At 57.7% G+C, this 24,858-nt stretch overlaps 2 protein-coding genes and 1 non-coding gene across 7 annotated transcripts in view; all 3 read left to right on the plus strand.

The window, feature by feature from the left end:
• Positions 1–19,569, plus strand: part of CPEB1 (cytoplasmic polyadenylation element binding protein 1) — a 32,711-nt gene extending 13,142 nt beyond the window's left edge. For 3 of the 5 annotated variants that reach the window (XM_088538227.1, XM_088538226.1, XM_010227623.2), the window contains 9 exons: positions 11,106–11,332; positions 12,638–12,887; positions 13,142–13,255; positions 13,560–13,664; positions 14,691–14,827; positions 16,322–16,520; positions 18,427–18,521; positions 18,747–18,827; positions 19,447–19,569. In XM_088538227.1, the coding sequence (XP_088394353.1) occupies positions 11,106–11,332; positions 12,638–12,887; positions 13,142–13,255; positions 13,560–13,664; positions 14,691–14,827; positions 16,322–16,520; positions 18,427–18,521; positions 18,747–18,827; positions 19,447–19,557 (1,319 nt within the window). In that variant the 3' untranslated portion in view covers positions 19,558–19,569. The remainder of the gene's footprint in view (positions 1–11,105; positions 11,333–12,637; positions 12,888–13,141; positions 13,256–13,559; positions 13,665–14,690; positions 14,828–16,321; positions 16,521–18,426; positions 18,522–18,746; positions 18,828–19,446) is intronic. The other 2 variants (XM_088538230.1, XM_088538229.1) reach the window with 1 other exon arrangement.
• A 2,147-nt stretch (positions 19,570–21,716) lies between these two features.
• RPS17 (ribosomal protein S17) lies at positions 21,717–24,119 on the plus strand. The gene is made up of 5 exons (XM_088538174.1): positions 21,717–21,763; positions 21,932–22,083; positions 22,217–22,322; positions 23,556–23,621; positions 24,028–24,119. Exons 1-5 carry the CDS (start codon positions 21,761–21,763, stop codon positions 24,106–24,108), a joined length of 408 nt encoding a protein of 135 aa, XP_088394300.1. The 5' UTR covers positions 21,717–21,760; the 3' UTR covers positions 24,109–24,119.
• LOC148590982 (small nucleolar RNA SNORA71) lies at positions 22,895–23,027 on the plus strand. Its single transcript, XR_015914207.1, has one exon. It is a non-coding gene; the product is annotated as a small nucleolar RNA SNORA71 (small nucleolar RNA).
• Positions 24,120–24,858: the final 739 nt, after the last annotated feature.

Consider the following 24,858-nt stretch of genomic DNA (forward strand, 5'->3'; position numbering starts at 1 on the left):
ACGGGGGGCTTCATGACCCTTATGCTTGTGTAAGGTGGTGACAAGCAGCTCGAGCTGGGGAGGCTGTGGCTGCCTGGTCCGCAGACCCCTCTGCTCTGCTGTCTGTTCACTGCAGACAGAAGTGCCTGGGCTCATCTTTCCCTCAGTGCCGTGACGCTGGCAGAGGAATAATGTGGAGGAGAGAGTGGAATAGAGATCCTGGGGCTGCCCGTGGGTGGGGGGTGTGGTGGCAGGATGCCGAGCGTGCCGGCTGCGAGCGAGGCCCGGCTGCGCTCCGGCAGCCCCGGGAACGGCCCTGGGGGCAGGTGGGGCTGCGCGTGGCTGCAGAGGGCCCCCTGCCTGGCCGCAGTGCCCTGAGCTCAGCCCAGGGGTGCAGTAGGTGCAGGCAGCACCCAACCACCAACTCGGGCTGCGCGGAGGGCTCGCCGGGAGCCTCCTGGGCTCCCCCCGTGCCGCTGGCCTCAACTAGGGGCTGCGGGAGATGCTGTGGGGAAGGGCTCCTTGCTTTAACTCTTCTGGTCCGGCGCGAGCCTACGCGACAAGCAGGGTGTGGGCTTGCAGCAGGCGCTGCTGCCTGCCTTGCCCTTCCCCCTGTGCTGCCGCTTCCATTGCTGCTGGCACCCGATGCAGCCGCCCCCGAGGTGCCGGGGGCTCCCGGTGCAGGCAGTGCTGGTTAACTCCTCTGGAGATGCTCGGCTTCTCCGTGAAATTGCACGTGTGCGGGAGGAGAAAGGGCTCCTGGCTGCGGTAACTTAATGCAGCCCCGTCGCAGGGGGTTTAATAGACAGGGAAGGGTTAATTTCCAAGGTTTTTAGGGCTGTAAAGCACCGTTTTGCAAGGGCTGGTGTGTTTGTCGGAGTATCAGTCCATGGAAAGATCTAGTGCTTTGGCAGAGTTTGTACAAGTTCAGCCTGGTTGCTACAGAAACTCATCCCTTTATAGCAGCGTGCCGCCGCTTTGTGAAAAGGGTAGCGCATCTCTGCAGGCCTGGGTGACACAGGAGGCCCTGGGCGCAGGGTGGTGCCATGGGAATGTCGCGGGCTCCCTCCACCAAGGGCTGTCTGGTGCTTGGATGCAGGTGGGTAGATGTTGGGGTAGGTGGGGGTGCCATAGGCCGCTTCCATGCACTGCCCGCCCTGGAGGGATGCTCCGCTCCACGTTTCTAGTGAGCAGCACTGAATGTTGCCGTGAGGGTTGCAGCAAATCCTCTGTGGGGCTGTGGAGGCCGGTGCCGGCGCGGCTGCTCCGGCCACTTTCCGCCAGCCCCAGCACGTGTCCCCAGGGGCAGCTCCATGGGAGGCCACAGCCGCTCCGCTTAGCACCATCCGTCCTCCTGCTCTGCCCTGCTCAAGGAAGCATCTGAGGGTGCTGCAGACACAAAGTTATTAAGCTGCTGTCCAGCCCATCGTGTGCCTAAAACAGCAGCCAGTGCCCAGGTGCCCGTAGGGGAGCTCGTGGTAGCTGAACGCGGGCTGTAGGAGCTGAATTTAAGGAGCCAGGTCTGTGCTGAGCGGCTCCGCCTGCGCCGTAACAACCGAGACACAGTTTGCTCCGGGGTGGAAGGGCTGCTGTTTGCCCAAGGGAGGTGCCCTGGGAGGCGCAGGTGCTCTGGTGATCTGTGGGAGGCCGCATCTAGTGTCTGGTGCCTCTGACTGCAGTGCCTGGCACCTGCCCCAGATGCCTGGGGAGAGCCCAGGAAAAGATGGGAGCTGTGGCTTCCTGCTGTTTGTGTGACAACAGCCACTGGAGAGTGGCACCAAATGTGTCTGGAAAGGACCATTTCTGCCCTTCTCCCCTCTTTAGTCCCATTGGTTTTGGTGGAAGGAGATGACTGGGGTACAAAGCAGCTGCCTTCCTTCCACCTAAGGAAGCTGTGGGCTCCAGAGGCTGCACAGAGCAGAGCTACGGGAGGTCTCATAGGTCAGGAACATCTTCTGAAAGGCTCCTGAGCAGCAGGGAATGCTGTGCAGCTCCAAGGAGCTGCTGGACAGACATCTCCGGGTGGCCTGGCCTTGCTGTGGCCGTGGGAGGAACGTGGCTGGGATGCTGCCGTGTCCACTCCTGATCCCAGCGCTGACACGTGGGGCTGCAGCAGGTCCAGACCCGAGCGCTGGTGTCCCCAGCACATCCTGGGAGCCGGGTGAGGCCACGGCAGCCCCATGCTGTCTCTGGAGGCCGGGGAGGGACAGTGCTGCCAAACAGAGCTGTTTGTGCTGCTGGCACCCGACCGCTTGGAAGGTTCCAGCAGTGACTCAGCTGCATGGACCTGTGGGGAGGCGGCTGGAAGGGTGGAAGTGCAGAAAAATTAACAGTCAAGCTAAAAATATTGCTGATGTGGTGCCCTGCAGGGCCTGTGTTTGGGTACTGATGAGCTGGGACCTCCTTTTCCCTGCATGTATCCACTGGCAGCCTGGAGCTGCAAGTGCAGGATGGAGCCTCTGGTCACAAACGCCACCAGTGTCACCTTGCGTGCCTGAGGCTGTGTCATGGTGCAGCTTAGCAGGTTGGCATCAGGTGCTGGTTAAGGCCTGGGGTTGAGCTGTGCCCAAGGAGGCCAAAATGAGCTGGACTTGCCAGCGCACTCTGCTGCTGTGTGCATCCCCCTCCGGAAAGGGCCGCTGACCCGCTCAGCCCTGCGCGCAGATATCTGCACCATGCTTTCCTCTGGGATCCAGCACCGTAGCGCACTACGGATGTGCACTTAGCCCTTGAGAGCGTGCCAGCTGCACGGGCCGTCCCCGGCGCTGCCGGGTCGGCACAGGGCCCGCGCGTGAGGCCGCTGCAGCTGCCTGCGCTTACTGGCTGTGCGATTGAACTGCTGTCTCATGGCATGGAAGGAGCATCAAACCCCCATCTGCCATCGGCTCCGTCAGGCTGCAAGCACTTCATCAAGTCCTGGGAAGCTGCTCTGTGGCACAGGGAGGGGCTTCTGCAGGAAGCTGGCCTTGCACTTCCAGGCCTGGCACTGCCAGTGGTGCCGGAGGCAGCGTTTGTGCCCGTTTCACGCAGCCTCCTAGCATGCAGTCGCTCGCGTCGAGACCCGGCAGCCCAGCCCTCCGGGGAGGTAAGCGGGGCCAAGGAGGCAGCGCAGCAGGGCTGCCCTTGGCTGCTGTCGCTTGTCTTCGTTGCCTTGCTCTTGAAGCACGGGAAAATGGTGTCTCGTTCCAGTTTTTGCCCGGATAATCAGCACCTGGCAGATTCGCGTGCAGATTTTGTGTCTCTCCACGGCTGGTTCAGCCTGTGTGCCAGCTGCTGGGCCTGGCTGCTCTGTCCTGCCCTACATCGGAGGCTGCAGCGAAGCCGATGTGGGCCAAGCAGGCTTGCCCGCTGGGAGATCCTCCTAGAACCAGGCTGTTAACACTGGGTTTGCCACATACTGGAGGCAGCTTCTGCCAGCAAGCGCTGCTTGCCTGACCCGAGTGTGTCCTGCAGCGAGTGCTGCGTGGGAGCTGAGCTGCTCCAGCTGACTGGGACCCAGGTACAAGCGATTCCTGGGGTGGCTTTTGCTTTCTGGTGCGTGTTGTTGTGGATGGACGGGGCTCGTTTGTCCAGGCCTTCCTCGGAGAGAAGCTTCCCTGCTGGCTGTGCAGGTCGAGACTCCCTGCATGCCTCTTTCATGGGGTTCTGGCTCTGCACTGTGAGGCCCCCTGTCCTGGAAGGAGCAGCTCTGGGTTAGTGCCCTGGGATGTCAGCATCCTTGCTGCATGATGCCAAAGCTGTTGGTTCAGAAACAGGCCTGAGCTGTCTTGTGTGGGGAGAGGGCCTCGGCGTCTAGATGACTCTGGAGTGTTGGCTGTGTCGCTGAACCCTCCTAGGTGACTTTCTTCTCTCTGGGCAGCTTCGGGTCCCTTGCCATCTTCATGACAGGAGGACTTGTTTCATGCGAGTTCATCTGCAGCCTTGCTTGAGTGGGAGCCCTCTGAAGCCTGGCATAAACCAGGCTGCTGGCAGGTTCTGCCCATGTGGTGGTGGGTGGGCAGGAGGAAGGAACCTCTGTGTACCTCTGTCCTGCCCACACTGTGCCCCTTGGTGCCACCTCTTAGTGGCCTTCTCAGATTTGTTTGGGCTTTAGGCAATCTGGTAACCAAAGACTTGCTGCTGGAGTGGGGTCCTGGACCCCCTGTCTTCAGGGTTCCTCTTTTTCCTTAAAGACTTATGAGGCTACTGGGCTTGCAAAAACCCTGTCCTTCAGGGGCAGCTTGCCCCCTGTTCAAGGCACCACTGTTTAATCCTTAACAGAGTAAAGCTTATATCAAATGTAAGTAAGCACCAAAATTCCGATGGGCTTGCAGTCAGCTCCTGATGGCAATTGCTATTAATTGTGCCCTAAAAGCTCCAGTTGGAGCAGCTTCTCTTGGACACACTGGTTATTTTTCTTTGCGGGGTGTTGTGAAGCCGAAGGTGAGGAACGTGGGCTGCGCTGGGCCGGGGCAGCCCCCAGGAGCTCGTGCGTGCCCCGCTGCAGACCCTTTCCCTCGGCCTTCCCAAGGGACCTCGTGGGGTGCTCTCCAGAGCAATCAGAGCACAGGGTCTCGGATCTTGCCGCATGCTTCCCAGCACAAGCCGCAGTTGGGAGCGCGCCCGTGCCTCTGCTGCCTCCTGCAATGAGCCCCAACAAGCGTTTCCTCGTGAGGAGAGCATGGAGCTGCTGTTTTGAACAGCCCTGGACAAGTGCTGGTTTAGTCCTTCTCCATTGTGACTGAGATTGGAAGCAATAGCAGGGCGCTTCAGATGTGCACAAGCTCCAGCCTGAGCCTTTTTAGGGGTTTATCCATGGAAGGGGCAGGGTGAGTGCGAGCTGGGGAGGAGGGCAGGCTTTCCTCACGCTGTGCCGCTAGCCACCGGCGCGGGGCTGGGCTGCAGAGCAGCCAGGAGAAGCCTCGTCTGCCGCAGCTTGTCTGGTGATGCGGTAGCGCGCTCAATGAGGGCGTCCTGGCACGATGCCTTCATCAGGAGCTCGCCGGCGTGCGCAGCCCCCGGTGCTTCTCTTTGGAGCTGGTTCGGACTTTGCTGTGGCTTTTGGACCTGGTCTGCTGGTGGGCCAGGCTGCAGCAGAAGGTAGGAGCGGTGCCTGATCCTTCCCTGCTCCAGCAGGACAGGTCCCTGGTGCTTCTGCTGCTCCGTGACAACCAGGTTGTGTTGTCCAGTGCTGCAGGATAGCCTGTCATTGTCACAACACCAGAGTCAAGGCCTACGGGCCCACAAGGTCTGAAATCCCTCTAGCTGCCTTCCCTTGCTGGCTGCCTGTGGGATGGCCTTGAGGAAGGGCCCCTAAGTGCATAACCTCTCTGCAGTGCTCCTGTTTTTAGGATATCTTGGGCTGGAAGAGACCTGGAGGTTATCTAGTCCAACCTCCTGCCCCAAGCAGCAAGGGGAGGCTGCTAGAAGATGGCTTGTGTGCAGCTGCCTACCCACGGTGTTGGGACAAGTCAAAGCTAACTCTGTGTGTAGCTAGGGGCAGAGTGGGAAAAGGAACGTGGCCTCAGGGGCCTGTAGAAACTGTGACTTAGGGGCTGTATCCATGTTCTCAGGACAAGGTGCTCCCAAGTGGGACCACCTGGGAATGTCCCTGGGGCTCCTGCTGCCTCTGGTATCGACTTGAGCACAAACTGCCTTGTGGAGGAGGCTGCCTGCGGGCAGGAGCCCCAGCCAGGGCCGCCTCTGGCATCTTGGCACCTCGCGTGCCCATCGCCACTGCACGTGGTCCCTCGGTGCTGGCAAAAGAGCTGAATCACAGGGACCATCTGCATTGCTGCCAGCTCGGGTACAACAGCAGCAGCCGCTGGCCCTTCAGCCAAGCAGACTGCTCCCTGGGGCACCCTCAGTAACAAATATGCTTATTTTCCCCCCAAAGTGCTATCCTCATGGATTTGGCACTTCCCAAAAACCTGATGCAGCTGAGCAAGGAGGAGGAGTCAGTCTCTGCCTTGTTATCGCCCAAACTGACACATGCTGCAGAGTTTGCACCCTGGATGTTGCAGCAGGTAATTGTGAGGAGTTTGGCGCTTAAATATAGCAATGTTTGTTCTTGAGGCTCGCGAGGCTGAAGCTGTTGTGCTGGAGTTGACCTGAATATGTTGGCTTTTAAATCTCCCTGGGATTGATATGAGTCTAAAACCTCGCTGTGTTTCAGAGGTCTGGGCTTTAAAGACGCCCGCTGCGGTGGCAGGACACTTACTGAGCGCGGAATCCTGCGCACGCTTAAAACTGCGCTGTGTTCTTAGGTCTCTTTTCCAATTCTTATATATTTACCCAGAGCATCTACTTCCCCTGCCTCAGATGCCCTGGAGTGAATTCCCTGCCTCCAAATTCCTGCTCCCTCAGCACGGGAGGACTCGAGCGCCGATCGAGGCCTCTGTGCTGCTGCCGCCTCCATTTTCCAGGCCGCGCTGAGGAAGCGACTCGCTGAGGGTGGTAGCTCCCAGAATAGCCCTCAGGTGTCCTGAGGCTAATTCGGGAGCTCAGCCGTGGGATCAGGCTTCCTTTTTTAGTCCCCTGCCCCCTTCGTGCACCAGAAATAGCTGCCCGGATCGCCTTGGTTCTTCGGCCCTAATGAAAAAACCTCCATCGGGGCAAAGGCTCCTCGTTGTCGGTGCAGAAATGCGTTTGCTGATGCGGGGAGCTCTGTGTTGGCTCTTGTTTAGGCACTGGTTGCTACTGGCAAGGCCAGTATTTGATCCCAGCTGTTTGTGGTGCTTTTCAGTCTGTTTGCTCAAGATGATAAGCAAGTTTTCTGTTGCAATGTGGAACAGAAGGCTCTGGGTAGGCTGTGTGGATACCTTCAGGTGCTTTCTCCTGTACAGCTGAGATGTGTGGAGTTTTTTTTCTCCAGTTGGAGCAATGGGTTTGTAAGCATCAGCTCAGGAAGACTGGAGCCTGGAGGGACCTCTAGAGATGCCCAGCCTCCTGCTCGGAGGCTACTGCAAAGCAGACGAGTTGCCCAGGGCCTTGTTGGGGTGAGCTCCAAAAGCCTCTAAGGCTGGAGATCCCCCTCCACCTCTCTTGTCCTGTCCTGCGACTGCTCTACTCAAATTTTGTAGGTTTTCTATGGATTTTCTTTTGCTGCTGCTTGTGCCCTTTGGCTTTTTATGCACCTTTGAGCCTGGTTTTCCTGTCTGTAACTCCCACAGCTGCAGGGCTGAAGTGCCAGGACCTCCCTTGGGATGAGTCTGGAGCTCCTGCTCACCCCTTCCCATAGGGTGAGCAGGCAAAATCCCTTAAGGAAGGGGAAACTCTGCCTGCGTCTTGCCAGTGTGGGCGCTGATGGCCATGGCCATAGGAGGTGGCCGAGGTGCCCGTTTGCCTTTCAGATGTGCAAATGCTTCCCTTGCCGCGAAGCTGCTCGGCATCTGTAGGAGGTGCTGCATTTTTTGTCTGACTGCAACATTTCAGCCAGCGCAGGGTCTGGCCGGGCGGTGGAAACTGCAGACGCGCCGGTTTTCTGGAACGGCAGCAGCCTATTGTTTGGGACATTGGCCTCTCTTTCTCTTTACGAGCGCGTTTGACAAATGACAAAAGGGGCTGTGCTGCATTTGGTCCCCAGGGCCTCGGTCACGCTGCCGCCTCCGGTCCCAAATGTGCGTGTGGCTCTGCAGCCTTTGGCCAGGGCAGGTGTCCACAAGCGGCCGCAGCAGCACGGGGGCTCCCGAAGGCTGGTGCTTGTCCTGGTAACAGCTTTGCCCGCTGGTCTCTCCCCACATGGGGAGATTGGTGGAAGGGACAGTTGATCTTGAAGGTCCTCTGGAGTCTCCTGTCCTTAAGAGGACATCTCAGTGGCTGTAGAGCTTCTGGAGTTGTCTTTAGCTGTTACTAAACTTGGTGGATGCTCTGTCTCATGTTCTGCTCATCTTCAAGCCTCGTGGCAGTGAAGCATCATTTGTGATCATGTGGTTGTGATGGGGTGGCTTATTTACCCAGACCTCTAAGCTCTCAGGAGAGGTAGGGTGAACTGCTGAAGGCCAATCTTTAAGCCCTGTTTTTGGTTAAATGGCTTGGCCAAAACTACTAGTCCTGGAGACTGCACTCGAGATTATGAATTCTAGTACTTGGAAGAGCAAAGGTTTCTTCCTTACTCAGGTGCTGAACAGAGGCTGAATGTCTTGAACACCTGCAAGTCTAAATGGTGCGTGGAAAACAAACAATAAACCTGTCCTATGGTTGGTTGTGCTGGAGGCCAAGTACCTGGCTCTCAGTGTCCCCGTGCCGGGGTGCGGGCTCTGAACAACTCACACAGGCTCAGGGCACGTCCATGTGGAGCACGGTGGCTTGTGGTGCTGACGAGCAGGGTTACAAGGTGAGGTGGGCTCTCCAGAACGAGCTGCCCCACCAAGACACGCTGCGGGTTGCTCCCCACGTGTATATGTCTGCTCCTGCTATGGAACGTGGCCCTGAGGTGCCGATCCCAGCACTTGCACGTGCTCTTGGCATCTCTGGAGGCCTCAGAAGGGCGCAGGAAGGAAGAGGGAGCATTTCGGCAGCTTTGTCCTCCTAGCCTGTGCTAGAAGAGGCTCCGCTCGGGAGCAGGGCTGGTTCCCAAGATGCTCATTCACTCCTGCGAGCGACCCGAGCACCCGCTCCCTGGCGCAGTGCCACACCGGTATCGAGACCGCTCCATAGAGCTCTTAAATCTGTCAGCGTTTGGCTGACGCGCTTGAAGATGGAGCGCGCTGGCCCCGAATCCGGTCATTAAAGTTGCAGCAATGAGTCAAAAGTCAAAGCTGCGTTTCTATTAAAAGCTCCCGTTTTTGCTGTCCCCTGCAGAGGAGCGTTGGCGGGTGCCTCTCCTGCGGCTCCGAGCGGAGGCCAGAAAAGTTCCAGAAGGTTTCCCTGAGCTCCCGTGCTCCGGACACTGGGCTGCTGGAGCACTAACGAATGGGAGTCATGTTCGACCCTGAAGTTAGAACTGTTCCCTTAGACATGAAAAACACGGAGATGCTTGCACTTAGCTGCTTTATTTTTCTTTTAATGTGGATAGCTGTTTGATGTGTGCTCTTCTGGCTCAGCTGCAGCTGCTTTAGGGATGCTCTTGCTGCTGGAAATTGCTGATGCATCTTGCACCTACACTGCAAGCTGCAACTTCCCCTTCTGCAGACAGCCTGTTTGGCGAGGAGAGGGAAACTCCCTTGCATAAACACTTGTGCTGAGTTGCCCAAGTGAAGGTGGCTTTTTTGGAAGGGGTCTTGCACCCATGGTTGTCCCCCAGGTGGGTCCAGCTTGCAAGGGTGCAGTAGAGAGCTGGAGCGCGTGGCCACCCCGTGAGTGCTCCTAGGGGCCGGACTGGCCAGAGTCTGGGTCTGGGACCCTCTGGGCTGCTGTGGGTGCTCTTGAGCCTCATGTAGCTTGCAAAGCCTGTAGCCAGGCACTGTCTGCGCAGGTTGGTCAGAAGTCCTGAGGGGATAAAATCCAACTGTGTTAGCAGCAGGATGTCAGCGTTTCTAGGACCAGCCCCAAGGTGGGAAGTTAAGAGCAGGTCAGTTGTAGCCTGAAGGATTGTGCTTGGCAGTGGGTGCTACATCTGGGTGCCCCAGCCTTTAGCTGCTCTGGAAGGAGCAAAAATCCAGCGCCTCCAATGAGCTCCTGCTGCCCTGGAGGTCCTGTAGCTTCAGCCCCAGGGGTAGGTGTGCAGGGGCAGAGTGGCTGCAGAAACATGGATAAAGCAAACGGGAGCAGAGCAGCTGGGTGTATGTACGCTCCTTGAGGGGCTCCTTTTGAGCCCCTACCCCTGCTTGGGGTCCCTGCTGTGCCCAGGCTTGGCGCAGGGCTCCACACGGTGCCGTGGCCAAGGAGAGGGGCCCGGTGCCGCTGCGTTGCTCAGTGCTGAGGCTCGGCCCCACTTGCTGCTCTGCTCTCCCTCTTGTGCTGTTTAGTGACTAATCAGATTTTTGAGGCCGTTCGACAGATTCAGCCGCCTTCCTTGAACAATACCCGGGCTGTGTCTGAGTGCAGCGCGTGGCCGCGGCGGAGCACCGCGCGCCTGGCCTGCGGGAGCAGCCTCCTCGCGGCCTCCAGCCGCCTGCCCTCACCAAGGCCGCCGCAGCAAGTGCCATGGGGCCCACGGGGCTTCCCGCGGCAGCGCCACTGTGAGCAGGAGCCAGCGCCGCTGCCGGGCGAGCCGAGCTCGTGGTCCCCAAGCAGGACCTTCCCTGGGATGCTCCCTTTCCACGTGGCGCTTTGGGCTGGTCGGGTGAGCGGCGTTCCTAGTCCCAGGCAGAGGTGGAAACCTGGGGGTCTGCGGCTCTCCTGGGGGCACTTCCAGGGATCGTGTTGTGGATGTAGCTAAGGACACCTTGCAGGTGAGCTCTGCCTCCGCATCGGAGGTGGGTGCTTCGGATGCAGGTTTCCACCTGCTCCAGGTGGTTTTGGTGAATTTTTTTTTTTTTGTGTGTTGCTGCTACTGGGGCCCATCTCGGCTCAAACGCTGCACTCTCGGGCTGGCACTGTGTGGGTGCCAGCATGGATCAATCACAGGGCATTTCAGCATTTACCCCTCTATTGGGGCAGGGTTTTGGACTCTACTGTGTAAGAGCTCTTAAAAGCCTGAGCTTAAAACCTTTTGGTCCTAGCTGATGGGGATCAGGTGTGGCCAAGGATATCAAATGGCTCCCAAACTTGCTGTGCTGCAAACTGAAAGCTTCAGGGCAAGCTGCTCTATTTTGCGGCCTCTGAGCAATTGAGACCATTTTTGAGTGTCTGCTCTTCCCGGGTGGCTCGGGGACATGCTCACCTTGTGGGACTTGCTGCTCCTGCCTGAGCTGGCTGCGGTTGTGTCCCCACGGGATCCTGTATGGCTGAGCCTGCCTTGTTCTGGGTGCAGAACAACGGGTCTGGGTCTGCCAATCTTGGGTGACAAGAGCAGACAGGCCTGCAAGCCTGTGTCAGGGATAGCATGTGTGTCTGGGAAGCGTCTGTCAGCCCAAATACTTGTTTTGGGGTCAGACCTTGCTCTTCTCAGCCTGGCCATAGGCCTGTACAGGTGGTGCTGGCCATGAGCCTGGTCAGTGTGTGTCACCCATTGAGTCCCAGTTTGTCCTGGTGCGGATCAGACAGGGGGGCTGCAGGGAGCTGTGGCCCTGCAGTGGCGCTGATGAGCTCTTTCTGTGTTGCAGTTCTCAGCATGTTGAGTAACCCCCTCGGCAATGTCTTGGGGAAGCCCCCGCTGGGCTTCCTGCCTCTAGACCCCATTGGTTCCGACCTACCAGAAAAGTTTGCCACGCCGACGCTGAGGAACTCACGCCTGGACTCCCGCTCCCTCCTGGACTCGCGTTCCAGCAGCCCCTCCGACTCGGACACCAGTGGGTTCAGCTCGGGCTCTGATCACCTCTCGGACTTGATTGTAAGTTTGGGGCTCCTCTGGCGCTCGTATCTGCTCAGTGCGACCTGGCAGCACATGTGGTTCTGGACACCCCAGCAAGTTTCTCCAGCGTGCGGCACAGTTGTGCCGAGCATCCCTGTCCGCTCCGGAGGGCAATGCTGGAGCGAGGGGGGCTCTGTCTAGACTGACACAGGGATGCTGTCTTGGAGCTCAGTGTCTGGAGGAAAGGGCTACTCCTAGTCCTTCCTTCAGCACTGACTAGCAATTTGCTTATTTCTTTAAAAAAAACAGTTTTCAGCCTTTCGCCCTTGTGTTTGAGGTTGAAATAGGGTCCGAGTGCTTGAGCTGGTACACGGACCCGCTCCAAGCGGAGAGGTGCCCAGCGAGCTTTGCTGCAGCACGGGCTTCCCAAGAGCTCTTGTCTTTGCCTTTCAGTGCCCTTCCCACTTGCTGACTGCACTGCTCGGTCTCGAGGCTGTTTCTCTGGGAGCAAACTGGGTCTAGCCTGCTTGTGTTCCCTGAAGCACAGCTAAATTTGGAAGCAAGCGCGCGAGGAGCGCGTCTGCCTCGCTGACCTGCTCTGCGCAGCTGGGGCTCTGCTGCGGCGTGAGCTGCAGCTCCCGATGTGCCCGCAGGGCAGCCTGGTCCTGGCCAGCCCTGCTCTGAGCCATGTAGCCCTTGATGGCCCCCATGCCAGCCCCTGCACTCCCCACAGCCTGGAGTTTAACCTGGGCTTTGCTGCTTACGCTGCACCTTGCTCTGCTGCAGCATTTGCAGCCTCATCCTGTTCCTCAAGGTTCCTCATCCTTTTCCATGTTTGGGATGGGCATGGAGGGCACAGCTGGATTCCTGCTCACGTCTGCCCCGGGGCTGCAGCCGTGCAGTGCCTGGGGCTCTGGGCAGGCTCTGGTGGAGATGAGGCCCTCCCCAGCATGGGTGGCTGCAGCAGCAGCTGCCTCTGCAGGGTGGTCAGCGCTTGGAGCTGTGCGGGGCGTCTTGCAGCGCTGCTGCTTTGTTCATTCCTGCTTTGCACCCTCATGCCCAAGGAGAGCCGTGCCGAGCCCCAGAGCAGCCCGGGGAGCGTGGCCAGCTGCCCACCGCAGAGCTCTGCGTGCTGCTGGGGGAGCGCCCAAGTAGGCCCTGAAGCAAAATGTGAGGCTCCCACTGGGGGGGCCCGGGTGGAAATGGTCCTCGAGGATGTGCAGGGTGCTGGTGGTTCTGCCGGTTTCTGCTGCCAGCTGCTCAGCAGAGGTCGGGCCGGCAGCGGTGGCCAAGCTGGGCCCCGCTGTGCGGAGAGCAGGCTCCAGCATGGCCTTTCTCTTGCAGTCGAGCCTTCGCATCTCCCCTCCTCTGCCCTTCCTGCCCCTCGCCGGGGTCTCCAGGGACCCCCTCAAGATGGGTGTGGGCTCCCGGCTGGATCAAGAGCCGACTGCTCTGGCTGCAGTAACTTCTTCCCCAGCCAGTACATCCAAAAGATGGGCTGGAGCATCTGCGTGGCCTTCCTGGGATCTCCTGGACTCTCCAGAGGACCCTTTCAGTATCGAAAGAGAAGCGAGGCTTCACAGGCAAGCAGCAGGTGAGATGGGTGCTGGGTCTGGGCAGACCGCGGCTGTGGTGAGGCAGGTGGCTTCTGCATGTGTGGCTGGAGCTGCTTTTGCAGCAGGTCTGCCCTGGCAAGTCTGCCTCTGGCAGAGGAAAGAGCCCTTGGGAAAGGGGCTTATTGCTGCTGGGCATGTAGCTGTGCCATGTGGGGATCTGTTTGGAGAGCTCGGAGGGAGCTGGGAAAGAAGTCACCGGTCCCATATAAAGCATTGTTTTTCTCTGTCCAAGCTGTGAATGAAGCAACTTGTACTTGGAGCGGGCAGCTGCCTCCCCGGAACTACAAGAACCCTGTCTACTCCTGCAAGGTGTTCCTAGGAGGTGTCCCCTGGGACATTACGGAAGGTGAGTGGCCCAAGTGCCGAGCGGGGGCTTTGGGGTTGGCACCAGCAGGGCCTTTGGCCTCCCCGAGGCTCTGCTGCCAGCTCCAGAGCTGTGCAGGGGTGGCAGGGAATTAAAGGCTCTGTCCTAAGAGCTGTGCCCATCCCACTGGAGCTGCCAACATGTGGAATTGGCTGCTCCATGGGCCCTGCCGTGGTCTCCAGCTGCTTTCTGCCCAGGCCTTTAGAGTGCCCTGTGCAGAGGCGGCTGCAGGTCCTGGGGGATGGAGCGTCTTGTGCGTCACTGACTACTTTCCCTCTGTGTGTAGCTGGACTGATCAACACCTTCCGTGTGTTTGGCTCCCTGAGTGTGGAGTGGCCTGGTAAGGATGGCAAACACCCACGCTGCCCTCCCAAAGGTAATATGCCTAAAGGTAATAGCGACACGGTAGGGTTACTTTTTTCCCATGCTATGTTACAGCACGGATGCTGGGCTGGTACGGCTGCATGCTGGTGACTGGATGGTACAGAGCACTCTAGGGTAAATGTCCAACCTGCACTTGGGTCAGCACCAGGGTTGCACTGCACCGTCACCTCCAACCTGCCGGCCCTCCCTACCCAACGTGGCGCTGGGCAGAAGCACCCAAGTTAGAAACCCTGGTTGCTTCTGAGACCCAGCGCAGGGCCGGCATGTTCTGGGTGAGAGCTGCTAGCCACCACTGCCAGTGTCAGCATCCAGGGCATGTGCACCCGTGGCCTAGGGCACGAGCGGCGCGTGCAAATGCCCGGGCACAGCGAGCTGGCAGGCCCTGAGCCCCGGAGAGGTGAACAGCCCCTGTGGCCTAATCCTGTCTGTGAAGTGGCCGGGCGATGCGTTGTATAAGCAGTAGTGAGTTGTGGTGTCATGGGCTTGATAACTGGCTCGTTGTAGGCTTGGTGGGTACCCAGGGACCTAGTCTGGCCATGGAGGTAACGCCAGGAGCAGAGTGCTGGCACTGATGGAGATGACTTAGTGCCCGGAGTTTGCAGTTCTGGGCTGAGAGATCCTGCGTGTGAAGCAAAGCCTGGTCTCCTGCTGACCATGCTGTGGCCCAGCTGGTTGTGTTCCCTTCTGCATCCAGCCATGGCCAAAGGGTTTCCACCATGGATAGCTTGCCCTGATGGCTGGGTGGCCAGAGGGGCAATATTGTGCTGCGGTGAAAACCCAGACTCTCTTGCAGCTTGGCCAGGCTCAGTGCATTGTGGACAGATATTTTATGTAGCATCTGCTCTGGCAGGGGCAGTATTGTATGGAAAAAATAATCGTGCACTCTCCTAGAAGAGTTTGGAGAGAGCAAGGGAGATGTGGAACAGATGTTTTGGCATCTGAGAGTGATTTTTTTTTTTAGGGTGTTTGCAAATTGGGGTGGTCATTCTTCCTTGTTGCTGTCCTAACAACTTCTTTCCCTTCACCTCCAAAGGATACGTTTACCTGGTGTTTGAGTCGGAGAAATCCGTGCGTGCTCTGCTCCAGGCCTGCTCGCAGGACCTGCTGAGTCCCGATGGCCTCAGCGAATACTACTTCAAGATGTCCAGCCGCAGGATGCGCTGCAAAGAGGTGAGCAGACCCCGCAGGTCCCCTCAGCCCTCCTGACTCAGCAGACTGATGTCAAATGTGCTGTTGACACCCCTGGAGCCAGGCCCAGGGACAGTCTGGTCAATAAAATTGTCATCTGGGAAAGACGTGCCTGGAATGTGTCCCCTTCCTGCAGCAGGGCTTGCATGAGAGCTGGTAGCTACTGCTGCTGCTCCTAATGTGTTGAGGCAGGGCTCTGTTGTGATTAATCTAGGGTTAGTGTTGTGATTAACCTAGGCTGCTTCCGTAGGTGCCACCGAAGGGTCCCAAGGGGATCCATGGAGGTGAAGGGGGTGCACAATGTTGCTCCAGGAAGGCAGCGTTGGAGCAGAGCGGCAGAAGTCAAACCTGGCTCTTGGCCATCCTAAGTTGATATGTTTTTACAGCAGGGCCTGGCGCAGGCAGGGAAGGAAGCAGCAGATTCGGGCTTTCTCCTTGCTGTAACTTGCTGTTTTGCTCCTTGTAAGATCTTGTGTGTACGGAGTTGTGACCTGCCTTGAGCTCCTGGACTTGGGATAGACTCCATGTACCTGAGCTCTGCACTTGCTCCAAAAATGAGTATGAGGATTGGGGATTTTCTTGCTTCATGCTTGCTTCTGTGCAGCTTTACTTGTGGTAGAAGACTTGGGTCCTCTTTGTTTCTGTATTAGACCTTGTCTGCTTGCAAAATAAATGTCTTTTGTGCCTACTGCAGGCAGATATTTTGGATCCACAGCTGTAACTGCAGCTGCTCTCCAGGACAGCCTTGGCCAGCTGAGCTGTGCTCTGGGGGTGCTGAAGCTGCCAGAGGATCAAATTTTCATCCCAGTAAACAGGGGTTTTAGCTATAGATTGGGTGCAGCTGCACAAGTTTGTGGAGTTCAGGCATTGAGACTCGGCTCTTATCTAGACAGGCACAAACTAATTGCACTCCAGACGGCTCTCTGGGTGTCTGGCTGCTGGCAGCGCTTTCACGCTTGGTGATTTAGCGCTGGCAGAAGCTTCTCCTCTTCAGGGCCCTCTATCAGCTGTCTAGCAGATGGAAGCTCCTGGTGAAATTGGCAGTGGGTGGGTTGTTTCACTGCTCGCTTTCAACCAAAGGCTTCTGTGCGGGGAGATGTCAATGTAGGTGCAGACTGTAGGTGAAATCCAGTCTTGCCTGGATTATTTCCTGCCTGCCAGCCCAAAGGGATGAGTTTTGGGTTCCAGTTTGGCCTTTGTGATTCTCAGGAGAGCCAGGGCCTGCTCAAGGGAGTCTGGGTGTTATTGCCCTGAATGTGACCCCCAACTAGCAAGAATCAAGGGGTATCTGCAAGAAAGGGGTTGTGTCTGAGGACTTGGAAGGGTTTCTGCTGCCAGCCAGGGTGCTACAGTTATCCACCTGATAATGCAGCCTGAGTCTAACCCAAGCCATAAGTGAGGGGACAGATGGCCCTTGCTGAGCCAGGTGCCCTTGCAGCCCTTTGGCTTTGCTGACCCGGTTGTGTGTGGTTCCAGGTGCAGGTGATCCCCTGGGTGCTGGCAGACAGCAACTTCGTGCGCAGCCCGTCGCAGCGGCTCGATCCCAGCAAGACCGTGTTCGTGGGGGCTCTGCACGGGATGCTCAACGCCGAGGCCCTGGCCGCCGTCATGTACGACCTGTTTGGAGGCGTCGTCTACGCTGGCATCGACACGGACAAGCACAAGTATCCGATCGGTGAGTGCGGATCTGCCCATGCACGGTAGTTGTCCCGGGGTGCTCTGGGGAGCATGAACCAGCTTTGCTTGGCCCTTCTTGATGAGCAGGAGTTTGTGGTGCCCTGAGCTCTGCTGGACAAAGTGCTCTCAGGAGGAAGGCCCTGCTGGATGTCCAGCTGCAGGCAGTGCTCTTCCCCTGCCTGTGAGGAGAGAAAACCAGCTCGGGGAGGGCAAGGCAGAGCTGGCTGGTTGGGCACAAGAAGGTCTGAGAGCCTTCCACGAGGTTCAAGCTTTTAATGTCCCTACATGTTGCTGGAGGGTCTCCTGCTCTCTGCGCTGTGTGCAGAGCTGGCTGTTAGCAGCCAAAGCAGTGTGCAAGGACTGTTCTGTCCTCAGAGCAGGCACAGAGCTGCAGATCTGCTCAATGTCACCTCATCCCCCCCTGTCCCCTGTTGCTGGGGAGGTGTCAGCTATTGGGCAGCAGGAACACAGAGCAGGACGTGAGCAGCTCCCTTGACGCTGCACTGTGGGCAGTGTCCTGTCCCCACTCCTGCCCTTGGTTTTCCCTTGGGGTCCTGTTCCTTTGGGCCTCCAAGGGGGCAGTCAAACACAGTAAAATCCTCCCTCTTGTGCTGTTTTGGAAGAGCAGTGCATCGCTGATCATCCTCTTGAGCTTCTCTGGGCAAGGCGTGGTGTCCAAAATAATGTGCAGGTGGCCTAGGGTTCAGGATGTGCTGGTGCTACAGTCACCTGTAACCTGCAAAGTGGCTTTGGGCTGACAGTCTCAGGAGGTGTGAGATGTTCAGCATGTCCTAGATCCTCAGTGACCCCCAGATGGAGCATATCAAGCTACTCTGGGGTAGCTGCTCCATGTTGCTCCTTAAAGGTCTGAGAACGTGGCCATGAAACCTTTAGTAGCTTCCTGTACAGCCCAAACTGCTCCCTTCAGTGGGAACTGCCTGGCCCTGAATGGCTGCTTGATGCTCTCAGACTTCAGTTCCTACATGAGATGCAGTAGCTCAACTTCCTTTGGTGTCGAGGCTGCTCACGCACTGAGGTACTACCCTGGGCTCACGTGCTCACCACGCATGCATGACCTGCCTCGTCCTGGATCCTCATGCAGAGGATAGTCCTGCTGCAGGCATTGCATGTGACTGCTTGGTGTCTGACCTGCAGCCCATAGGTGCAGCAGGAAGGGCTCAGAGCCACCCCTGAGATGGGCAGAACCAGCTGTGGCTTTTGGAGGGTCAGGTGAGGAGATGGAGCTGACCCTCCAAGAGAAATGACCCTGCTGAGCAATGTGTGCTGTAAAATGGCTGAGCCAGGTCCACCCAGGTGCTCTGTGAGCAGATGCTAAGGGAAAGGGGTAGAACAGGCTCTAGGTTTTAGCCCTGCACTGTGACTGTTGGGGAAGGATTTGGTGGTAGCTTCAACTGCCAGCAGGCAAGTTTGTCTGAAGCCCTCCTTGTGCTGGGGAAGGGAACTCTGCTGTAAGCAAAGATACTTTCCCGTAGCTTAACAGGGCTTGGCTGGGAGCGAGCGGTGCAGGAGTGCTGCTGACTGGCAACCAAGATGCAGAATGCAAGAATTCAGAGTGGGAGGCTTAAAATAAAAGCTGCTGAGCTGTCTCGGCACCAGCCTGTTCCAGGCGCTCGCTGCCCGCGCAGCTCCCTGGCGCTCTGCCCGTGTCCCGGCCGGCGCTGCCGGAGGCGCCGCTGCCCTGAGCCGGGGCTGCCCGGCAGCACCCGGGGCAGTGCGGGAGGTGGGGAAGCTTTTCTGTTCTCTGCTGCTGCTTCTGCTTTTGCTCCTGTGCAGGCCAAGCCCCAAGAGCTTGGGTGCAGGCGCCCCACAAGTGCTTGGGCAGCAGTTTGCTCTCTGCCTCTGCCACAGTGCGCCCTGTCACTGTTTTGGTCTGCCTGTTGCAGGGTCTGGCCGTGTTACCTTCAACAACCAGCGCAGTTACCTGAAGGCGGTGACGGCTGCGTTTGTGGAAATCAAAACTACCAAGTTTACTAAAAAGGTGAGTGGAGCTTGAGAGAGAGGCTGGGCCAGGGCAGCCCCAGGACAGAGGGGATGATACTACTGTGGGTGACGTGACCTGTATAGTCTGTCCCATGTCTCCTCTAAGTGCAGAGCACCTGGGCTGGGTGCTGGTGACACCCTGTGCTGGGGGGGGAAATGGGCTGGGGCTGCTCAGAGCAGCTGGGAGTTGTGCCCAACACAGGCCTGACCCCTCCTTGTGCAGGTTCAGATTGACCCGTATCTAGAAGACTCCATGTGTCAAGTCTGCAGCGCTCAGCCAGGCCCTTTCTTCTGCAGAGACCAGGTAACAATTTTGCTTCAAGATGCTCTCGGCTCCTTGTGGGCACTGCTGTTCTTGCTGGAGTGCTCGGGGATGCCCGCTTGTCCTTGCTGAGTCACTGCTGGGGACGATGACATGCCAGCACTTGCTTAAGTGAGCCCCAGGTGTGCCCTTGTTCCCTGCAGATGCGCTGCCTGCCCAGGAAGCGCCTCTGCAGAGCAGCCCTGGTGCTGCCGAGGGCAATGGGCAGCAATGGGTGACCCAGAGCAGAGGCTGCTGCTCTGAGCTGTGACGCTGAAGCCAGGAGCGGTGGCACTGGAGCTGGAAGCTGCCCTGCAGTTGGTCCTGGGGCCACCCACAGCACTGGTGCCACTGGCTGCTGCTGCTTGCAGAGTTCAGGGTTTCAAACCCCGGTTTTAAGAAGGGCCAGGCTGCAAAATGCACCGCCCGCAGCATTGCTGAAATTCCCTCCCCGCTGCTCAGGCGGCTGCCAAAGAGCCGCTTTCCACCTTCGGAGCAGGGATGGCAGGAGCGGGAAGGAGACTCCCGCAGCTCCCCCAATGCACCAGGATGCCCAGCCGGGAAAGCAGCCGGTGGGATGGGCCGCCCAGCTCAGCTGTGCTTCTCTTCCTTGCCCTCCTAGATCTGCTTCAAGTACTTCTGCCGCTCCTGCTGGCACTGGCAGCACTCCATGGAGGTCCTGCGTCACCACCGCCCGCTCATGCGCAACCAGAAGAACCGAGACTCCAGCTAAAGGGGCCGCCGCGGCTCGGGGGCCGCCGCCGCGGGCGCAGGAGCAAGTCCTTGTGCTAAGCCGCCGGGTGGAGAGCGCGCGAGCGCGCCTGCTGGCGCCAGACCCAGGCTGGGAACGCGCTTCCTGAGGACTCACGGGGAAAAAAATCCTACATTCACGTTTGCACTTGCTGGTCTCTTTTGTTTCTGCACTAATGCACAGTGGAAATACTTTTTTTTTTTTTTTTGGTCGAGTTTTGTTTGGGGTTTTGTTATTTCTGAGGGGGGGGAGCGCCCCTCAAGTGATTCTGCAGTTCCCAGACTTTGGTTCCTAGTTTGCTGACGAGAAGCAAAAAAAGGGCCACGTGTTGAGAAGGTGTTTACGCAGATGCCTTCACCTAGGTTTTTTTATTTACTAAAGGCGCTTTTTTACATTCCTTGCAATACTGATGGTAATAATGCAGGTCTCATTGGCTCCATTTTTTTGCAGTTGCCATACAGTGCCTTTCCATTCATTTAACCCCCATCTGAACGGCATAAACTGAATGTTCAGCTGGCGTTTTTTACTGTAACAACAAGGAGACTTTGCTCTTCATTTAAACCAAATCATATTTCATATTTTACGCTCGAGGGTTTTTACCAGTTCCTTTTTACACTCTTAAAAACAGTTTTTAAGTCGTTTGAAACGAGAGATTTTTTTCTTTCCTGGCAGCTTTTAACATTATTGCAATTTGTGTCTGGGGGCTGCTGGTGGGGAGTTGTAAATCGAGGGGTTTGCAACAGCCAAGGACGGGCTTTTTGGATTCGAAACTGGACCGGATAAATGATCTCTGAGCTGCTGTATATAGTTTTAAATAGTTTGTTGCACTTTTTTAAGTTGCACTTCAGGGGGGTTGATAGAGGTTTTTAATCACAAAAGTCACCGGACTTTATTTTTTTTTCTTTTGTAACTAGCTAAAAAGGGCTGCGTTTTGGTGGACGGATGAAGGTTCATAGGAGCCCTTTCTCTTAGAGGGGACAAGTACTTTTTGTTCAAGAAACGTATGAAGTATAACAGTGCAGTCGACTGAAATGCTGCTGGGATTTGAGAACTTGAGAATTTTTCTTTTTTTACTTTCCCCTCTATTGGAAGCTGTGTGCCAAAGAACCAGTGTCATAATTTTCTCCCCCTCTTTATTTCTTATTTTTCCCCCCCTCTTTCCTGCTGAGCTGATGTTGCATTGTTGCATATCCCAGCTGCTCTTTGTGGGGTTTTGTGAAGCTGTGTGTGAAGTCTCTACCTCATTGTAGTATATGCAGGCAAGACTGCACTCTCCTACCGACGCGTGGAGTAAGCTGTGGTGTAGTTTTTGGCACATAAATAAACACGTTGCAGCAAAGACCTTGGTGCTCTTTAATTTGTGAGAGACAGGGGAGGTTGGTTGGTTCCTTTTTTTGGGAAGGGGATAAGGATGCACCTTGTCCTCTTTAGGGGGAAGGGACAGGGCTCTGCCACCATGTTGGGCCTCTGCTTCTGTTTCCTGCTGTGGTGGGGCCCAGAACTCTTTAGGGGGTGACTTTGAGGGGATGCTTTTAGATCTTCATCACTAGTGGTGGGGGGGAACAGGTCTCTGCCACCACCTTGTGCTGCTGCTTGTGCCCCTTTGCTAGGGGGGGACACAGGGTTTTGGGGTTGGTGAAAGGGGAGCTTTGACACAAACCAGGTGTTACAGGCCACCGTGGGAGGTGGTGGGGGCTCCTGGGGAGATCTTCCCAATGCCCCTTGCTGCCCCGCTGTGTTCCAGCTGTCCCTGCTGGAGCAGGGGCTGGGAATGGAGGGCTCTAGAGGTCGCTGGGACCCTCAACCACTCTGTGACTCCCTGACGGTGGGGGGGGTGGAGTGGAAGTGACCCCACTTTGCAGGGGAGGGGGTTGTATTTTAACTCCCTGCTCTTGAGGCCGTTGTCACTTCAGGCCGGGAGGAGCAGGGGCGCTGCCTGGAGCCCCCCGGTTAAGGGGGAAAGAGGGGAGCCCCTGCGGGGGGGGCTGCAGGGTTGGGCCCCTTGCACAGGGCTGGGCTGAGGGGAAGCCCCGCCCCTAGCCCCGCCCCTCCGGGGAGCCCCGCCCCCAGGGCGGCTGCGGGCGCCCGCCGGGCCGCGTGGGGGCGCTGCGGGGCGGGGCGGCGCGCGCGGCCCCTCCCCTCCCGCCGCCGCTTCCGGCGCCCTCTTTCCGAGCCCGCCGCCGACATGGTGCGTCCCGCGCCGCTATCCGCCGCCATCTGCCGCCATCGGCGCCCGCCGGGCGGCGCCGCGGGTCGGGGGAGACCGCGCGGGACCGGCGGGGCGGGGCGGGGAGCGGGGCCGCGGGGGGGCGCGGGCGGCGCCGCGGGTTGACCTGTTCTCCCCGCCGGCGCCCAGGGCCGCGTGAGGACCAAGACGGTGAAGAAGGCGGCGCGCGTCATCATCGAGAAGTACTACACGCGCCTGGGCAACGACTTCCACACCAACAAGCGCGTCTGCGAGGAGATCGCCATCATCCCCAGCAAGAAGCTGCGCAACAAGATCGCGGGGTGAGCGGCGGCGCCCGCCGGGCCCCGCGGCGGGGGCACCCCCGGGCGCGGAGGCCGTGGCGGTGCCGGGGGAGGCCGGCGGGAAGGGGAGGCCGCGGCCCCGGGTGCACGCTCAGCTCCGCTCCGCCCGCAGCTATGTCACCCACCTGATGAAGCGCATCCAGAGGGGGCCCGTCAGAGGCATCTCCATCAAGCTGCAGGAGGAGGAGAGGGAGAGGAGGGATAACTACGTCCCGGAGGTGAGCGTTGGCCGGCGCTCGAGAGCGCCCTTGGGCGCACACGGAGATTGCTGCGTCTGCCCATCCCGCTGCTTGTCGCTCCATGAGGAGCCCATCCTTAAAAAACACCCGGATAGCGTATTTTCCTTACCAGTCTCTTAGCTCCTTTAAAACCTCTGCTACAGCTAGGCACGAGGGAGGATTTGGGCCGAATGGGACCATAGAGCAGGATTTTGGCCTTGTATCTGAGGCACTCCCAGCTTTTCCTCGAGAAATTTTGCAGTGTGGGTTGGCAAGAGCAACTTGACCTCTTCCGTGTTGACGCTGCTGACGTTTTACAGGGGGGTGGAGATAAGCCATGTTCAACTTTCCTAACTTAAAATGAGGAAAAAATAACAACATTAGGCAGAATAATGGCTTAAAAATTAGTGTACAGCAGATGTCACTGAAAGGAGGTGGTGGTTAAAGATCTGCAAGCTGCTCCAGGTTCATAAAACAGCAGCAGGAGGCAGCACTCGAAAAGGGAGGCCCAGGGAGCGGCGCGTTGCTTCTCGATGCTGTGCGGAAGCGCCAGCGCGAGCCCTTCGCCTTGAACCTGCATTCGAAAGTGATTAAGGTCTGGTGTGTGACCTGGTCATTGATAGTGCAGGAAGAGGAACCCTGAAAGCGTTTCCCGTGTTTGGTGGGTTTGCTACCATCCCTCCCAAACCCTGTAGCTTTCAGACACGCTGCTGCCGCCTGCCCTCCACTTCCCCCTGGTCGGCTTCGGATAAAGCCGCTGTTTTCTGCGCAAGATGGGAAGAAATGGCCGGGCCCGAGCTCTGCTCTTCAGCCCTTGAAAATCACTGGTGCTGGGGGCTGGCTCTGTGGCAGCTTGTTTCAGCGATGATCAAATCCTGGCTCTGGGAAGAGCAGTTAGGATGCTGGGAATGCTGCAGGAGCCTTGGGAGGTGCTTTGAGGTCACCCTCACTGCTCTGTCTTGATTGTGCTGAGCCAGGATGGAGTAAAGCTGCTCCCCAGGGAGCGGGCGATGCCATGGGCTGGAGCTGCTGGCTCCTGGTGCCCTCCGCAAGCTCCCGAGGAAGCAGTTTTGTCTGATGCCCCGGTGGCTTGGGCTGTGTTTGCGGGGGTCTTGCGGGCTCGCGCGGCAGCTGCAGCTCTTGGGGTGGGGATGGGGACGGGTGGCAGCACCTCCAGGGCTCTGGGACCCGGTTCTGCTCTGTGCAGCACTTCCATCTCCCTGCCGTCCCCAGGTCTCCGCGCTCGACCAGGAGATCATTGAGGTGGACCCTGACACCAAGGAGATGCTGAAGCTTCTGGTGAGTGGAGCCACCCTCCCACAGGCTTTGCCTTGGGCAGCCCTGCCGAGGCTGCCCGTGGTGCCTGTCTGTGCCGCGCGTGCAGCAAGGAGCTCGATAACGTAGGCTGAAGACAGGAATGTTCCAGACAAGAGCCCGGGCTGGGTAGTTGGTCTCTGCGCTCAAAGGCAACAAGGAGGCCGAGCGCCGTTGGCTTCAGCGGGCCAGTGAACCTTCCATCTGGGGCTTGAAATGCTGGAAGAGAGGGGACACTTGTGTCCCCTTTGCATCAGAAACCTGCCGTGTTTCATGAGAAACCGCACGCAGCACTGTGTCCCGAAGATGTGGATCCTCCTTCCCTTCCTGCTCCTCCTGGGCACGGCCGGGGCAGGCGGTGCTGAGTGACCCTTCTCGTTCTGTCTTCCAGGACTTCGGCAGCCTGTCCAACCTGCAGGTCACACAGCCCACGGTGGGGATGAACTTCAAAACACCCCGAGGAGCCCTCTGAGGCCGTCGCTCTATGTCACTTTTTTTCCAATAAACCAGTAGGAAACCACTTGGGCCTGCTTGTTCTTTCCCACTTGGGCCTGCTGGTTCATTCCCAGCCTGTTTCCACATGGATGGAGAGGGGTGGGCTGATCCTTGTGGGCTGCTGGCTGCCTGGGACGGCTCTCCAAGCCTTTGAGGCGGGGAGATTTTCCAGGCTTTCCCGTGCCCTCCGAGTGGTGCTGGAGCAGCCACGAGAGGGCGAGCGCGGTGTCTCCATGGGGCCAACCTCCAGCGCAGAGCACCCGGTGCTCCGAGAGGGTGCTGGGTCCCCCGGGTGTGCGGGGCGATTTCTCCTTCCTCCCCTCCCTTTTCTAATTGGCCTTGGCCCTTATGCAAGGAGTCAGTGACACTTCCATGCATCCCAAAACTTACTGTTCACAGACACAGGATAATCAACTTACAAATAAGTTGGCAAATAGAAATAAGGCAGCAAAGGCTTTGCTCTTTTTTGAGATCTTGGTCTTTATTTAAAGTTCCCTGTGGAAATTATTTCAAATACTAAGGAAGAAAACCTTTACAGCAAGTGGAGACAGGTATGTAAATATACATTAAGGATAAGCCAAACAGGGATCATTCCCCAAGTGCTCCAGAGATTTAATGTGGAATTTCTAGGTCAATACCACCGATCTCTTCACTATCTAACCAAAACACAGTAAGTACATAGCCCGAGAGCTAAAATAACCACCAATCTGAAGAACAGAGAGAACAA

This window comes from Tinamus guttatus, unplaced genomic scaffold (assembly GCF_059628265.1).
Source record: "Tinamus guttatus ecotype Peru unplaced genomic scaffold, ASM5962826v1 Tinamus_guttatus_pri_ptg000942l, whole genome shotgun sequence".
Taxonomy (NCBI): domain Eukaryota; kingdom Metazoa; phylum Chordata; class Aves; order Tinamiformes; family Tinamidae; genus Tinamus; species Tinamus guttatus.

Coding starts and splice junctions, on each gene's coding strand:
- RPS17 (XM_088538174.1), top strand. Junction 22,323..23,555: donor GGGATAACTACGTCCCGGAG/GTGAGCGTTGGC, acceptor TGCCGTCCCCAG/GTCTCCGCGCTCGACCAGGA. Junction 23,622..24,027: donor AGGAGATGCTGAAGCTTCTG/GTGAGTGGAGCC, acceptor TCTGTCTTCCAG/GACTTCGGCAGCCTGTCCAA.